Source organism: Euphorbia lathyris, chromosome 1 (genome assembly GCF_963576675.1).
Source record: "Euphorbia lathyris chromosome 1, ddEupLath1.1, whole genome shotgun sequence".
NCBI classification, from domain to species: domain Eukaryota; kingdom Viridiplantae; phylum Streptophyta; class Magnoliopsida; order Malpighiales; family Euphorbiaceae; genus Euphorbia; species Euphorbia lathyris.
In genome coordinates, this window is record NC_088910.1 from 47,461,328 (window position 1) to 47,479,295 (window position 17,968).

At 33.1% G+C, this 17,968-nt stretch overlaps 1 protein-coding gene across 1 annotated transcript; it reads left to right on the plus strand.

Moving 5' to 3' along the window:
- Positions 1-1,326: 1,326 nt before the first annotated feature.
- On the plus strand, positions 1,327-9,411 carry LOC136231280 (pentatricopeptide repeat-containing protein At1g74850, chloroplastic). The gene is made up of 4 exons (XM_066020613.1): positions 1,327-3,343; positions 6,572-6,886; positions 6,969-7,076; positions 8,649-9,411. Exons 1-4 carry the CDS (start codon positions 1,506-1,508, stop codon positions 8,983-8,985), a joined length of 2,598 nt encoding a protein of 865 aa, XP_065876685.1. The 5' UTR covers positions 1,327-1,505; the 3' UTR covers positions 8,986-9,411.
- The last annotated feature ends 8,557 nt before the right edge of the window (positions 9,412-17,968 follow it).

Sequence of the window (17,968 nt, forward strand, 5' to 3'; positions counted from 1 at the left end):
AGTTTTTCCAAATAAAACTTCTAAACCAAGATTAAAAAAATTTAAACTGACTGGTTAATATCTAGAATCGAGTTTCTTCAACATAAAACTCTAACAGAGCCGAGTTCAAATAATTTTCGAGTTAGGCCATGTTCTTTATCACTTAATTTCAGTAACAATCAGTTCAGTTCAGTTCAGTTCAATTCAGTTCAGTTCAGTTCAGTTCAGTTCAATTCAGTTCAGTTCAGTTCAGTTCAGTTCAATTCAGTTCAGCATTCAGTTTCAGTATTCAGTTTCAGCATCCAGTTTCAGCATTCAGTTTCAGTATTCAGTAATTTATCATTATTTATTATATTATAATTATTTATATATAATTTATTATTATTATTATTATTATTATTATTTATCTACAATTTATCATTATTTATTATTATTTATAGTTTATCATTATCAATAAATTAGATAAAAGTAAGAAATGATAGTTTATTAAAGTATATATGGTTTAATAAAAAAAATAAAACTAAAGTATGCATCCATATTTAAAAATTAGGAATTGCATCCATATTATAAATTATTTCTCAAATTTATCCAATTTATCAATGTTAGGGATAAAATTCCACAATTTTAGACGTTAGAGGTAAAATTACTTCTGACCCAAAACGTTATTTTTGCACTTTAACCCTTAATTAAAATAAAAAGTTAAGAGTTTGTATTCATATGAAGATTTGTATTTAATTTCATAGGCTTTAAATTATATATAAATTTATGTTTGTATGTAATTTGTATTTTTAATTTAAATTAGACTTATTTTTATTTAATTTCATAGGCTTTTATCGAGCCAAGATTTTATCATCCCGGGCTTTTATTTGATATTCAATTTAGTTTTATCTTTAATAATATATTTATTTATTATTGATATTATTAAATTTATTAGAACCATTATTATTATTATAAGTTCATTAATGTCCAATATTATCATGAAAATTATTTTAAAGTTTAATATCATCATTATTGTTAAGTTCGGTAGTTTTCAGTTAAGTTCAGTAGCATTCAGTTAATTTCAGTATTCAGTTAAATTCAGTTCAGTATTCAGCAGTATTCAGTTCAGTTCAGTTCAGTTCAGTTCAGTTTTTTTCAGCGATAGACTCGTTGGTTAACACCCCAAATCTTAGGATGTTAGCCTAAGCTAAAACGTTTAAAGCTTGTTTACCGCCAATTTCCACAATAATCCTTTAACTATGACTACCGGGCGGTACCCAATTTTTTTTCACCCGCGACACCGGCCCCTCTCAGGTTCCCTTGTTTATCCACACAAAAATTCCACGTGTCCTTACTCAAGGTACTTCAATCAAAACTCTTGCGCTTTCTTCAGAGCTACCAATTTTCCAAGAAACATTCTTGCTATTATCCATCTCTGAATTCAGTTCTTCCCGAGAAAATTCAATTTGTATACAAACCTGTACCGGAAGCTCTCAATCCATCCATAGTTGCATCTCAAAAGCTCATGATATATTCATATTACCAAAATGACCCTCTCCATCCCCAATCCTTCACCTCTATGCACTGAACTCCTTAAACCCAAGCTTAAACCTCATCGCTTCCCCTTCCCCAATTTCCCTGTCCATAGGCGTCTCATTTCACTCTTCGGCGACCGGAGAACCTACTCCGATGCCGGAGTAGCTCGGGCCAAAGCTAAAGAACTCATCCTCGGCAATCCCTCCGTCCTCGTCGAGAAAGGGAAGTACAGTTATGACGTTGAAACTTTAATTAACAATCTCAGTAGCCTCCCTCCGCGTGGCAGCATTGCTCGTTGCCTCGAAGTGTTCAAGAACAAGCTCTCCCTAAACGACTTCGCTTTTGTCTTCAAGGAGTTTGCACAGCGCGGGGATTGGCAGAGGTCGCTTCGTCTCTTTAAGTATATGCAGCGCCAGATCTGGTGCAAACCGAATGAACATATTTACACTATCATGATTAGTCTATTAGGCCGTGAAGGTCTTCTCGATAAATGCGCCGAGATTTTTGATGATATGCGGACCCACGGCGTGCCACGTAGCGTCTTCTCCTACACAGCTTTGATAAACTCTTACGGGCGTCACGGCAAGTATGAAGTCTCGCTTGAGCTTCTAGAGAGGATGAAGAAAGAAAAGGTTCCCCCGAGTATTCTTACTTATAATACTGTTATAAATTCTTGTGCGAGAGGTGGGTTAGATTGGGAGGGTTTGTTAAGTTTATTTGCTGAAATGAGGCATGAAGGAATACAGCCTGATATTATTACCTATAATACTTTGCTCAGCGCTTGTGCTGGTAGGGGTTTAGGAGACGAGGCTGAGATGGTTTTTAGAACTATGAATGAAGGAGGAATGGTGCCTGATATAACAACTTATCGTAATCTGGTTGTAACATTCGGGAAATTAAATAAGTTAGAGAAGGTTACCGAATTACTTAAGGAAATGGAATCTAGTGGTAGTTTACCTGAAATTTCCTCTTATAATGTCCTACTAGATGCATATGCGAGTGAAGGGAAGATTAAGGATGCAATGGGGGTTTTCAGGCAGATGCAGGAGGCAGGATGTGTGCCAAATGCTCTGACCTATAGATTATTGTTAAATTTGTACGGGAGGCATGGGAGATATGATGATGTGAGGGAGCTTTTCTTAGAGATGAAAGTCAGTAACACAGATCCTGATGTGGCCACTTATAATATACTTATAGAGGTATTTGGGGAGGGTGGGTATTTTAAGGAGGTGGTGACACTATTTCATGATATGGTGGAGGAGAAAGTGAAGGCAAATATGGAGACTTATGAGGGGTTAATATTTGCATGTGGTAGAGGAGGGCTACATCAGGACGCTAGGAAGATCTTACTTCATATGGGTGAGCTGGGGATAGTGCCAAGTCCTAAAACATATACAGGTGTTATTGAAGCTTATGGACAGGCTGCGTTGTATGAGGAGGCTCTTGTTATGTTTAATACAATGAGCGAAAATGGAAGCAAGCCTACTGTTGAGACTTATAATTCTCTAATTTACATGTTTTCAAGAGGTGGACTTTACAAGGAATCTGAAGCCATTTTGTGGAGAATGGGTGAATCTGGGGTTGCACGAGATAGGCATTCTTTCTGTGGTATGATTGAAGGTTATAGACAAGGAGGTCTATTTGAAGAAGCAATCAAGACTTATGTTGATTTGGAGAAGTCAAGATTTGACCCTGATGAGCAAACCCTTGAGGCAGTTTTGAGTGTGTACTATGCTGCAGGTCTTGTTGATGAGAGTGAGGAGCAATTCAGGGAAATTAAAGCTTCAGGAATGTTGCCCAGCGTTATGTGCTACTGCATGATGCTGGCTGTTTACACAAAGACTAACAGGTTTGGGTACATTTAACTTTCTAAGGTGTTTTCTTGAATTGAAACTAATGCATGCAGGACAATGGCTACATTAGTTCCATACTTGGGCTGTTGGGCATAAGGAATTTATATCAGGATCTAAAAAACCCATAGGTTGTCAAATTCCAACACAATTAGGTTGTTTGAATGTGAAAATTGGCACAAGATACTTGAGGTTGACAAGTATAATTTGGTTGAGCTTAACAAGTATATAGACATAGTTTAACTAACGTTCTTGATGTCTGGCATTACATTGATGAGCTTGAGTTATTAAACTTCGAACTTACTTTAAAATTGAAAATATTTCCTTCCTAGGGAGTTGGGACAATTTATCCTATGAGGTTTATATGTTAAAACCTTATAATGGAGGTGAATGCTTAAAAAGATTTTGATCTTAATGAAGCCGAACATCAGCTCTATTGCTTTCCTGGTTCCATGACTAGATTGTTGTTCTCTTTGCGGTTCATACCTGTGATCACTTAAGTTGCCTCACCATAGACTTCATTTACTATCGATCTGATTAAATGTCATGAACAAGATGCTTTCCAGGTGTTTCCTTTCTGGAATTCTTGCCTGTCTTTGAAGTTATCAGTTTTATCTTAGTTTATGCCTTTTCAATGATTTATTTGTGCCATATTATGACTCTTTTAAGATGGTGTTTTTGAACTTTCCAAACTCATTCACATTAATAAAATATTAACGCTGAATAAATTTAAATGGTTAGAACTACCTAGTATGCTTAATGAGGATGTGCAAATTTCTCATGAGTTACACAAGTTTCTCAATCTTTGTCATTGGAACTTCTTAAAATGGACCTTCATTTCCCTCCTCATTGTTGTACTTTTCTTGGTACCCAATTATAAATTGGTTAATAGTGGATATGTTCCTGGAAGAATAGAATGCATAGTCAAATACATTGAAGCGGAAAGGGTTTATGGATCTTGATATTCTCATTTTGGTCACGGCAGAGGCAAATACTATTGCCAAAAACATATGGTAGAGAATGTTCGTTTGAATTAACATTTTGCTAAGAACATTCATTTGAAAGTTTGCTGTCTATTTTAGTGCTGTCTTAAAAGTGGTGTTAGTGAAACATAGGTATGAAATCTTGCATTTCAAGACGAACTTGTTAAAGATACTGGGAAGAACTGAAATGTTAGCACCATAACTTCAGTAAATAATAGGTCCTTGTCGTTTCCAGTTTGTGGCTTTTGTTATCCAATAGTATAGAAAACCTACGTTACTGGAGTATAAATTTGTTTGCTTTTGTTACATGATATCTTAAAGCGAAAAATGAGTTGCTAAGAGAAGTTAAATTAGAAGTAGAGGTATTTACTTCATTAGACAACATAGTCAAAAACTAAAAACATTATGAATATCAAACAGCTTAATGACCTACGGAATAATAGCAGTTGTTTGCTGAAACCATCATTTGCTGTTGAGGTTCTACCAGTTAATTGGTGCACTTGCAGTAGTCTTGTTCCTGACTGTGAGCATAGTTTTAGAGATTCAAAGAGCTTTCTGGGGAATGAGTAAAGTGCAATGACCTTCAAACTGATTAAGCATTAGTTTGAATTTTAGATGGCCATACAACTTACAAGATCAGATTTCTGCTTCCCAATTTTGAGTTAGTGGATGGCAATAAGTTGATATCAGAAAAGCAAAACTTACTGCAGGGTGTAGGGGCAAGGTGAAATTGTGATCCAATTCTTTTGCTGCATGGAAGATGATGCCACTAAATTCATGTATTATTAGTTAGATAAACATTTGAATGGTAAGTGTAAACAAAAATCATACCACTTTGAGTTCAGTGTCATTACAATATTTGACATGCTAAGGTGCCAGACATCTCATGAGTGGTCTGCCAGTTGAAAACAATTAAGTAACTCCGTCTGTCTATTTGGGCAGTGTTGTGCTTGTAGTGCTATCATATAGTAGGAAGAATAATTCCTGAAAGTTTGAATTTGGAGTGTCAGATACATTACCTGTTTGATAGATTGAGGCTAATTTTAGAGTATCAACAAATATAGGCAACCATGAAATGGATACATCATTTCATTGTGTTCTGTTTCCCATAATTTGTTGCAGATCATTTTGTTCATATGCATGGTTTATAACAGTTTAAGCATGCAGAACAGCTTTATGTTTCATTTCAAAGTTCTCAAGTGAGTTTTGAAGTGTTATGAAGCATTTTACGGGGGACCTAACAAAACTAATTAATGGCTTAGTAGCTGAATAGGAAAAGTTTTTGTGGTCAATGGTTTCTGCTAAGGAGAGCATAACAGTATCCCTTGGTAGTTTCCTTTTGGTTACTGAAAGAACAGTTCTTATCTGTCCTAATTCAGATTTGAAGAGATTACAAGCTGATGGATTCATGTGTGTGTGTGTTTTCAACTACCTCATGAAGGAAAAGAATCCTGTCAACGAACTTATGGTTATATCAAAAAAGTTAAGTAAATTTTACTTGGAAAATCCACTTAAACAAAAATAATAGTCCCTCCATCCCAAAAGGATATTCCACTTTCAACCTTCACGTGGTTTAAAAATTATATAGTTAAGGACAAATATTTTCATATAACTTTTCTAATACACCTCTACTTGATAATAATTGGTCAATTTATAGTTCCAAATAGAATCTAATAAATTTATTCCGTGTTTATTAATAAAATGAAGATTAAGAGTATATTGAGAAACTAAGTAATTAGCTATCATTTAAATTGAAAAGTGGCCTATAATTTGGGACAAACAAATAGAAATATAGAGTCTTTTTGGAATAGCTATGACGGATGAAGTATCTGATTATATGAGAGACAAATTGACTCTCCTGGTGTTATGCCCCTATTATATGCCAAACTGAGCTAATTACATGACTTTTATCCGAGTTTCCTCTCTATGTTACGAGGATTGGGGAAAACAACTCGTAATTCATGCAACACGCCATTTGCTCATGGAATTGCATTGCCATTTTCTTTTCTTATGATATGCTTGGTAACATTTTTATTGGTATTGTTTCATTATCATTCATTGGTGAAATTTCAGTTTCTTTTAGCGGGCATTGAACGTTCTAAATTCATTCAAGCATTCATGAAGATGTTTTTCATACCTCAATTAATGCTTCCCTTGGTTATGGGCATGAGTTGATGGAATTTATAAATATAATATAAGAGTAACAATGCATTCTATCTAACAACTTGAGATCCTCTATTCCAGATGGGATGATGCCTATGAGGTGCTTGATGAGATGGTCACAAATAGGGTATCAAATATTCATCAAGTGATTGGGCAGATGATAAAAGGAGATTATGATGATGAATCTAACTGGCAAATGGTGGAGTATGTCTTTGACAAGATAAACTCTGAAGGATGTGGTTTGGGATTGAGGTTTTATAATACGCTTATAGAAGCACTTTGGTGGCTGGGTCAGAAAGAACGAGCTGCAAGAGTGCTTAGTGAAGCAACAAAGCGAGGACTTTTCCCTGAACTTTTTCGTAAGAGTAAACTTGTATGGGCAGTGGATGTTCACAGGTATGCAGAGTATCATATCTTGATCCATTTGTTTTTCCATTTCGTGAGTTTTGATCAATTTTTTTGTGTATGGCTTCTGTAGGATGTGGGAAGGTGGTGCTTACACAGCACTATCCGTTTGGCTCAATAATATGCATGAGATGTTCTTGAAGGGGGAGGATCTTCCTCATCTGGCATCAGTTGTTGCAGTGTAAGTCGTTTCTTCCATTGTTTAATGTTTTTATTCCGAGAGTGAGAGGAAGGGATGACTTAGTCAAATTGAAGTTGGCTCGTTTTAGATCTTGATTTTGGATTGCTGTTATCTGTGTGACTTTTCATGACCATTTTGATTTGTGTGGAGCATCAAATGGCATTTGATTATCAATCTGGTTTCCTTCAAGCCCTAATTCTATAGCTTCTTCTAGTGAGATCATCTGTTGGCAACTATTGCTTGAGGAATCATCAAATTCTTCATATAACATGGGTATTCTGTCAACAGAACATCCATGATCATTTATGCAAGAAAAAATAAAATCCTCCATTTGGTTCTCAAGATTCACCTTCAAACTCATGCCATTAACATCTTTCTTATTTTCAGTGTCATTTTCCATCAACAATCTCCTTCTCCCTTTCATCATATTATTCATAAAAGTATTCTCATTATCGATATGGATATTCTTATCTCTTTCTATTTTGTCCACAATGGAATCCACAATGATAGTCCTCCCTCATACTCTAAAAGGGTTATGAGATGCATATGCACACCCCTCCCTCCATAACTCCATAATTTCTGCCACTCTCAGAAGTTTCCATCCTTGGATTAGAACAAGGAATTGAAGATCCTCCACTATTGTTTTCAACTGAGATTGACACAGGGACAACACCATAATCACAGAACCCACCATAATTGTTTTCAACTGACATTGACTCGGGGCTTTCTGGCGGGCCAGAGGGTCGGCCGGTCCTCCATGACTCCCTGCATCTGCCCCTGAATGTGACTTTATTGAAACAAAATAAAACTTCAGCTATTTTATTGGCACAACAAATAAAGTTTTGCAATCATAATGGAACATTACCAATAGTTGAGTGACCGTATGTGCACTTAATCCAATGAAATAAATGGCTTCTCCTTGTCTGATCTAGTAAATACATATGCATTTGAAAAGTATGATTGCAACCCATTTAAGTTCAAAAATGTCTGTTTCTTAGTTTGCAAAAGATTATGCAGAATCAAATCAGTTGGACGTATTTAATTAAGACTACCCATATGGATGCAGAAAAGATTTACCTATTGTTTGGAACAAATTCCATGCAAGAGAAGTATTGAATTTCCTTACTAGAATTCAATTCATTTCATTTATCAAAACATTTCTCATGTTTGAAAAGCATTTTTGGCATGATTTCCCATTTTCACATCACAAGCTACTTTTAAATGTAAATGAATTCATTTCTCTTGATTCTTTTTTGCTTCCAAACATGAAAATTGAATAAATTGAATTCAATCTCAAACGGGGTTTCTGGATATTCTCTTAGTGTAGATTGAGTGCAAGTGAACTTATCTCTGTGAATATCAGAAATTTTGTTGGTGTAAGATGATTGCTTATGGAGTGTAGGTGCGTAGACTTGGAACATTACTGTGGTGAGACAGTTAAAAGGCTATCGTGTAAATCGTTTTGGGTTTTATTTTCTGTTTCTGTATCTTATATTTTGTTGAGTTGTCAATTCGGTTGGTTAAACATTTTTTTTTTTGCTGACATGGTGACATTATGTTTTCCCTGAACAGACGGGGGCGGATGGAGAAAAGCTCAGTTTCCCAAAACATCCCAATTATGAAGTCAGTCTATTTGTTTTTGCAAGATAATGTTTCATCATTATTTTCTGTCCCTGGATGGAATAAAGGTCGAATTACATGCCAACGCTCCCAGCTTAAGCGCATTCTATCAGGCAAAGCATCAATTTCAGATGAAAACGTGAAAGATAGATTTATTCCTTTAAGCAACTCTCCTCTTTCTGTCCCTAGGACAAGAACATCAACAAATGATGTCAGAAGTAGTAAACGAGAGAATACCGATTCTGAAACAAGAACAGGAACTAGAACAGAGCTTATGACAACAGTTTAATAGACGACCAAATTTTCACTTTTCAGGCCATTGGAATATTTCTCTCCCCAATTCAGTTAACTTAGGTTACACCAAGGATTGATGTGCTGTTATATATCTCTGGTGTTTTAACTAGGCAGAAGATAAACAAACATAACATACAGTTGTAGTAAGTTGGATACCAGCTCACCAAAATGCCGACTGAGTCATGGGGAGATGTGATCGATGAAATAGGAAGAGGTCAGTTGATGGAAATGGTTGTAATTTTTGTAGCTTCAGTTCATGTAAATGGAATTTTTGAGTTGGACCTTATTTGATTGTTTTTAGGAAAAGCTAGAATGTCAATACTCACCTGAGTTGAGTACCTAACTTGTATTATTGGGTGATTACTAACTACACAGGACATTTGTTTGCTAGTGAGGAAGGCAGAGAAATGAGGATTCAAAATGGTGAAGGCAATTATAACCTGAAGTCCATTCTTTTTGTCTTGCGTTGCGTGTTAGAAAATGTTTTTTTCGCACTTCAAAGCTAAGAGAATATTACTCTAGTCTTTTGTGCAAATGCATTATTCCATGCAAGTACTAATTACCATTCAGTCAATAGACTTAATGCTGTCATATGGTAAAATGGCACCTGAAGACGTCAAGTACAAAAGTAGATGCAATTTTCTTGTGAAATCTTAATGCTGACACTGAATCCTCATTTTCCAATTGCTTTGAGTTCATTTTCAGTGCTTACTCTAGTTTAACGGTATGACTAGTCAGGTTTGGAACAAAAGAAGCTTTTGTAAGCTTTGATGAGTTTGGAATTATATATGAAATGAGGTTTTCAATAGCTAACTATGTAATTGCAGATAAAACGAATAATATTCTTTTAAACGAGTTATGCTTATAGCTTACTAACCTACATGGCATCAGGGATTGTATGATTATAATTGATCGATAGTTTAATATGTGAAATTGGAAAATTAATAGGTTAATCAACAAACATGTGCACCATGTATTTCCGTAAGGTTTTGGCAATGATCTGCTCATGTTTGGTTCTATGCTGATGAAAACCTATAGGAACACATGGAAATTTAGAAAATCATGCATTATATCAACTGGGTTACTGAGTTTTGTGGCAAATAATGTTGTATGGCTTTATAAGTCTAAATAGTTGAATTCAATAAGGATATATATTTAGTTGCGTGCAAATACAGTGTAAGAAGAATCCCATATGAGTTGAGATCTATTAGACTGATAAAGACGCACTAACATTGTGGAAATTTGAATAGCAAAAGAGAAAAGAAACAAGGGTATGGAGAGAATATTTTATGATATACTAGTGAATAATATAAAGTCGCTTTGGCACTTACTTTGCAGCCTTATTTCTCATGTATAGAGTATGATGAGAATGAAGAAAAGAGGTGTTGAGTCCACCCACACGGTGAAAGTTGGTTAAGGAATCATTGCTTTTGCTTTGTTTCTATTCTATATATTTTGCACTCATCACTCACTATCACTATCCTATTACCCAATTACCATGCATCTTCTTTTTGCTTTTCATAATATTTGTTAGGTCCAAAGAGTTTACCAATAGAATATTCCAATCTACACAACAAATTATATCTTTTTACATCATTCTTTTTTATGCACTTCAATTTTAAAATTAATTAACAACCCATTTGGTTAAGTGTGTGGATGTGGTTTACTTTACACAAATTACACTTTTTAAATTCATCTAAATTGGACCGCACGTCACCTTTACGTTAGGATTATGAGATGATGAAAAGTATTTTCTCATTATTCATTTTGTTACAATCATGATGCATGATTTACTCATGAGGGATATTTCAGATGTTATGTGGTTATAATATGGGTACTTATATTTATAAAATTAAAGCTCCAATACAATTTTGTTGTATTTTTTTCTATCGCCAATGGATGCTCAAATTCCTTTTAGATCCGTCCTATTTCAATTGAGAATTTATACGACAAACACGTGTGTGCGTGTGTGTCTATATATAGGCACACCCTAACGAATCTCCCAAAGCACTCAACTAAAATATAAAAAATTTATAACACCTGATTTTTTTTTATCAAACGACTAATTGTTGGCTATCTTTGATAACTGATAACTTGATAATAAGCTACAATACAACAATTCAACTCTCTTTAAAAAAAATTGATCAAACACAAATTAAATCATGTTTTAACTAAATTATTAGTAAATTCTCTTGGTCTTCCATGTCGCATAGAAGATTCCAATTCATATTTGGATATGTGTATTGTGACCCCACTTAATAAAAAAAATAGTGATATTTCTTATAATATGTGTGGGCTCATAATACATATGTCAAAATATGTATGAGATGTCCTCCATTTGACATGAAAATCGAGTGCTTCTAATAATTTCCGTTATTAAGACCAAACATTAGTAAAGTCATCGTGTTTTAGTTAAATTATTAGTAAATCCTCATGTTATTAAGACCAAACATTAGTAAAGACATTGGAAAAAGATGTTTAAAACAACGGTTTGAAATGTAAAGAATTCGATGATTCAATCATTATGTATTCAACCCGATTGAACCATCAAGTTGATTATCTTTAAAACTGATGTTGTAAACACCAATTTTTTAAAAAATACTATAAGTTCTTTTTATTTTTTAATCGAATCTTATTTGAAGAATTTTCTTTGAAAAAAACATTATTTTAGGGAAAATCCATTAATAATCTACTTCTACTCGATCTCAAGATCCCAAAACAAGAAATGGTTAGCTTAGGTGAGAAGATAATAGATCCTCCATGGAAAAGAGATCCCCCATCCCATGGTATTAATATTACTAACATATAACAAATTAAAACATAAAACAAAAAATCAAGAAAAGCATTAAACAAATTATTTAAAGTAACAAAAGGTAAAGAATACTATAATATACTGATAATTTTTTTTTTTTGAATAATACTAACATCAGAATCAATGATTTGATCGACAATTAAAGTTGATTCATATGGTTAAAGATTTAAATTGTTTAAACTAAAGATTTTGAATTCGAGTTCTAATATGAAAAAAAAATAATTAGGATAGTATATAACAAACATTAAATCTAGTAATCAGATAAAATTATATATATAATGAAATTGAGAGTTTGTTACAGTATTATTGTAAACTTAGTATTTCAAAAAAGAAATTGTAAAGGAAAGCAATATTTACAGGTCACAGGACAATAATAAAATGATGTCCTAACTTTTAGATGTTTTGAATTAATTATATATGAATATGAACTTGACAAATCTTTCCAAAAGTTAGTGTTAAAAAAATAGTTTATCCTGTCCCAATAGAGCTTTTTGGGCTAAGAATCAAAATGCTTGTGGTGTTATAAAGTTTTAATCTAAGCCTTTGGAACTAAGAAAACCCCCTTTTAGGACAAAGATTCATAAATGGGGGAAAAAAGGTAATAATAGAACAAAATGCTTAAAATGAGAATAATAATGGAAGGAGATTAGAAAATGAAGCCCAAAAGTTCAGCAAAGTCAAAAGTTTATATTGAGTGAATTACTATATCATTCATTCCCTTTTGTGGTGGTTGTGGTAACAAGGAAATATAAGAGTGTTTTTGGTGAATATATAGATAGATATGTGGCTTTTTGAGGCCAGACCTCAAACACTCAGAATGTTAAATGAGCATGTCAGTCAGGAATCATTTTGTGAGCATCATTATGCTATATGTTGAATCCTTTGCCTTATTCTGTTCTGTCTCTTTTCTTCAAATCTTAATTTTTGTTTGGTAAATAGTGAATTTGGTGGATTAAGTTAGCTTGCTGTTTCATTTGCTTCAAAATAATATTTCAATTATGAACTATTTTTTCTTGATAGAAATGTTATATCTCATTTCATTAATTTAAAAGGTACACAATACAGTACGAAAATAAACCCATACAGGCTATAGCCAATATAAGATCACAAAGGGAAGAAAAATGATTACAAAGAGCAATAAAAAGACTACAACGAGCAATAATAACCATAAAAGGTACAAATACAACAAACATAGAAATCATATTCTTCTCGTAAGTCAAATCCCGTTGAAAAACCGCTGTAATCCATGCTTCATCATTTAGGCTCCTCCGGACGTTCGGATCTGAGTCCTTTCTGTTTTTACAACCACGCAGATCTATAGATCTACGGACAAGATGAAGCTTTTCCGCTCTTGCTAAGACCGAAAAAAGACTAAAAGAAAGAAGTATAGCGAACAGTTGTAGATCTGGCGGAAATAGAAGTTCAAGAAGATGTATAGATTTCAAACTAACAAGAAAAAGTAATTTGAAACTAAAACAGGAGACAAACTTCACTCTTCCTCCTCTAACTAGATTTGTTTAGAGAGCTACAATAGAGAAAGTGACGGTGACGATAGCGGGAAGGACGGGATCTGAGAAGAAAAAAAGGAAAAAATGAGAAGAAAGGTAGAAAGGAGGAGAGTCTCTCTCTAAAATTTTCCACGGTTTTGCAAATGTCTCATTTATGAACTATATTAATATTTGGCTTAAAATGAAATGGAATTATTAATTTAGTTCACAATTGAAATATTATTTTGGGGACAGCGAGCAATTTTATAAGTTTAGAAGACCAATCAATCTTTTAGAACAAGTTTAAGAAGCTCTTGATGTATTAAGCCTATATATATAGGTGCATTTTGAATGGTATTGACATTTATACTATCTAACTTTTTCAAACTTATAGAATGACTATCTAAATAGTCAATTGATAATTCAATTAAATAATTATAAAACTATTATTGAAGAGTAACTCCAACTTTCAAGATTCATTCAAATTTCCAAGGTGACAATTTTAAGTTAATCTCCTCGAGGCTAATCTTCTTATCATGGAGGACTAATCTTCCCATTTCTTCTCAAAATCACATGGCAAATTGACTATCATTGTTAGTCACTAATACTTAAACAGTCCACAAAATGATTTGACCATGGTCTCTCTTGTATTGTATTATAGATGAGTATTACACATACTCTACTGCTATGGCAGATAGGGATCACCAATTTTTTCACTACTTAATTAATATAGCACTTTAATGAGAAAACTCAAGTAGACTCGGATTTTCTCATATCTAAGTCTTCTATCTAATTTGCATTTGTGTATTATTCTAATCGTATATCCTTTTAGATAAAACAAAGAATAAATACAATTACTTTAAGGTACCTTAGTACTTTTTTTACAACAATCCAATGTGCTTGTGCTGAGTTGGACTCGTATCTACTCACTATCCCAATGGTGTGACAAATATCCGGTTTTGTACACATCATGTCGTATATCAAACCACCTATGGTATTAACATAGGAAACATTTCTCACATGTTCAATCCTTTTGTTATGTTAAAGAGACATTTCAATGCTAATGGTCATACCCTTACCTATTGAGCTATCTATGAGTTTAATTTTGTTGATATATCTCTCTTGAATCAAATCCAACAATTTTTTGAAACCATAATTCCAAAAACATATGTTGCTTAACCCATGTAATGCATTTTAAAACCGAACTTAACCAAACTTTGATTTGGTTTACTTATGTAATGACATTTCAAGTTATGTAGATATCATCAGCATATAATGATAAGATGACAAATTTACCACTACAACACAATGGTCTTCTTCAATTAGATTGAAGTTATTCGGTATCAACTCATTGGGAAATCGAATATACCATTGTCTAGAAGATTGTTTAAGGCCATAAATTGAGTTACTCAATTTGCAAACCTTTCGTTCGCAACCTTTGTTCCACGAAACCTACAGGTTGACACATATAGATTTCTTCATCTAATCTCCATTTGAGAATGACAATCTTTACATCCATTTGGTGTAGTTTTAGGTCCAAACTTGTCATAATATCTAGAATTACTCTCATTGATATAAACCTCACGATAGGTAAGAAGGTCTCTTCAAAGTCTACCTCTTCTTGTTGTGTATAGCACTCAATGATTAATACTATCATCAGTCTTTCACTCAACTTTGAGAAGTCATTTGTTCCTAATGATTCTGTATCATTCTTGTAGACAAACCAAGTGTCAAACATGGTTCGATATCATGGAAGACATTTCTTCTTCCACTGCCTTAATCTGTTTGTCTTTCTAGGACATGAGAGAGGCTATTGGACATTTTCAGACTCCACATCATCTTGAGTAACTAAAAGAGTCATGCCTTCAATACTAAATTGTCGATCTTCGACTTTATACCTTTTAGTGCGACGTGGCTCCGAATCTTCTGAAACATATCATATATATTCGTCATAGTTCGATATGCTTCCACTAGAATTAGGAATCATAGTCCCACATAAGGTAGGATCTAGATAATTTATAACGTTTTTAGGTATTATAACATTCAACATTCCATTTCTCCTTAAAATTTCTCCCACTCGAATGGAGAAATCCATTTGAATCTATTTTCTTGAATAAAGTGAGATCATGGTCAATTTCGCCTAAGTTAGAGAACTTGTTCTCTAATAAGACAACGTCATTGTGATCCGAATTTTGTCACTCTTTATTCTTTTTCTCCCACTATGACATGTCCTTTTTGATACGTCTGAATATGTTATAAAGATATTCTTTTACCTCTCAGAGTAGTTTCACTAAACTTGTTCGAAGTATTATGAGAAAAATGGTGCAATCTCACGATTTAAGTTGACTTAAATTGAGTTTGTTATCTACCCGTAACTCATATGGGGGTAGAAGTGACAAACTTGGAGGGAACTCGGTTAAGAACATAACTAGTGGTAAGTAGAAAACATCTCCTCAATAGCAAAACAATCTGAAAAACATGTACATATATCCAATAATTACATATGTAAAACATATATTAGTTATATCATGTAAAAACTATGTATTTTCTTATATCTGTGGATCAAAACTGAAAGAACACGAGATATGTAGCCCTGATACCAATGGAGGTTTATATCATATATATAAACGAATACGAATACTGGTTATCATGTTACCTCTTCTATTGCAGAAACTCATTGAGGTTGTTGCATCAGAAGAACAGAAACAACGATCTTCGTATTACCGGTCATGGATCAACTACGCCGATATGAATCGGGAGAAGACGCGATAGATCCACGAACTAAGAGCAACTGTTGAGATTGAGGAGAGAAACAACATAGGAAGAGGAGACTACTTAGTTCTCTCTCCCATAAGATGCACCAAGTTTTCGCCTTTATATTAGGTTATGGGGTGTTGCTATCTATTTAGGCATAATACCCACTTGGTTCCCTAAACTAAAGCTTCAAAGTCAATTAAGACTTTAAACTATCAAAATCATCAATTAGGTCATTGAACTAAGCAAAAATCACCAATTGAGTCTCCATTCTAAACAAAAATCATCAATTGAGGTCTTATCGTGAATCATCCAGTTGAACAGTTCCAGAGTCTCTTCCTCAAACTCATTTTGAACCAACATATAGATTATTACAGTCTATATCAAATAATCACAGTTTCTAATTTTAGGATAGAATGATGACTCAATTGATGGTTTTTGCTCAATTCAATGACCTGATTGGCGATTTTGATAATTTAGAGTTTTAATTGACTGTGAACCTTTTAATTTAGGGATCCAAATGGATGTAATGGCATCCATCAAATAATTCTTAACCAAGTTACCTATTTAATCTACATTCATTCAGTACATTTTCACTAAGAGTGGATTATATTTGATCATGATATCAAATATTTTCAACAAAGTATTGATTGCAAAATAGTCTAAGATGAATAGACATGAAAACTTAATTGTAATGATGGATTGAAAATTAATGCAAGAATGATAAAGACATCTGAAATTACAATTTAGATTGAAAAAGCATCCATTATTCCTCAACTCAAAGTTGCCATTTGGGTCTGATTTTTTCTATATAAGGAACTTCCTTTGATTGTGAGTATTGGTAAATAAATTTCCAAATTAAAGAAGAATGCATCTAGACACACCCATTTAACTTAACCTCTCCCTTTTTGTTTTTAGAAGTCAAAATGGGTAATGGATGCAAATTCAATTTTATAGTGATAATAAGTGATGATGTGATGTGATGTGATGCTCATATATTATATAATATACAAAAATAATAAAATGGTGGGACCCACATAACCTTATCTTGGCTTATCCTAATCACAGACACATCCCACCATGGAGGGTGAGCATCAAAAACAAGATATAAAACAACCCCATTTTAATGGTAAACAAAAATATCCTCTCTCTTTCTCTATATATGTTTATAAATAGAATATGCTTCTTCTTTTTCACAATAATAAATAATAATAAATATTTATTAATTAGTGTAGGGTTGGCATTGTTTCATTTTATTTTGGATATTTTAAGTGCTACAAATTTAATTTTGAATAAGATCAAATTTTAGTTTTATATTATCAAAAATTAGAAAAAACTGATTTAATTAGTATTGAAATGTCACTTCAGACATTCAAAATATCAATTATGTATAAAGTATTTAATATATTACTATCAAAATTACAAATTTTTTTTAAGATGCTAAGAACTAAATCTGTTACCTATAAGTTAATTACAATTGTTTTTATCGAACCGTCTAAAAATGTATGGTACTACTTCAATTTATTAACAAACTTGTTTGGAAGATACAATGTGACAATTAAATAACAGTTAAACCAGTATTTCAAATTTTCGATAATGTGAAATTAAAATTAATTTTATTTAAAAATGTTAAGATTAAATTTACACAATTTCATATTTTATGACTAAATTTACACTTTATTTAAAACGTACTTTATTTAAAACGTCGGGTTTAATTTGGCTATTATGACATCCCTTTTATTTTTTTGTTTTATTTTGCAAATAAATTATGTCCAGGATTGTGGGTAGGTTTTGGTATAATTAGGATAATGTTAATATATATATATAGTTAATTAAATAGATTAATAATAGGGCAATTATGGGTGAAACATGCTCATTTTAAGAAAATGAATTTGCAATTGCACAGTTGAATTGACTCGCTGCAT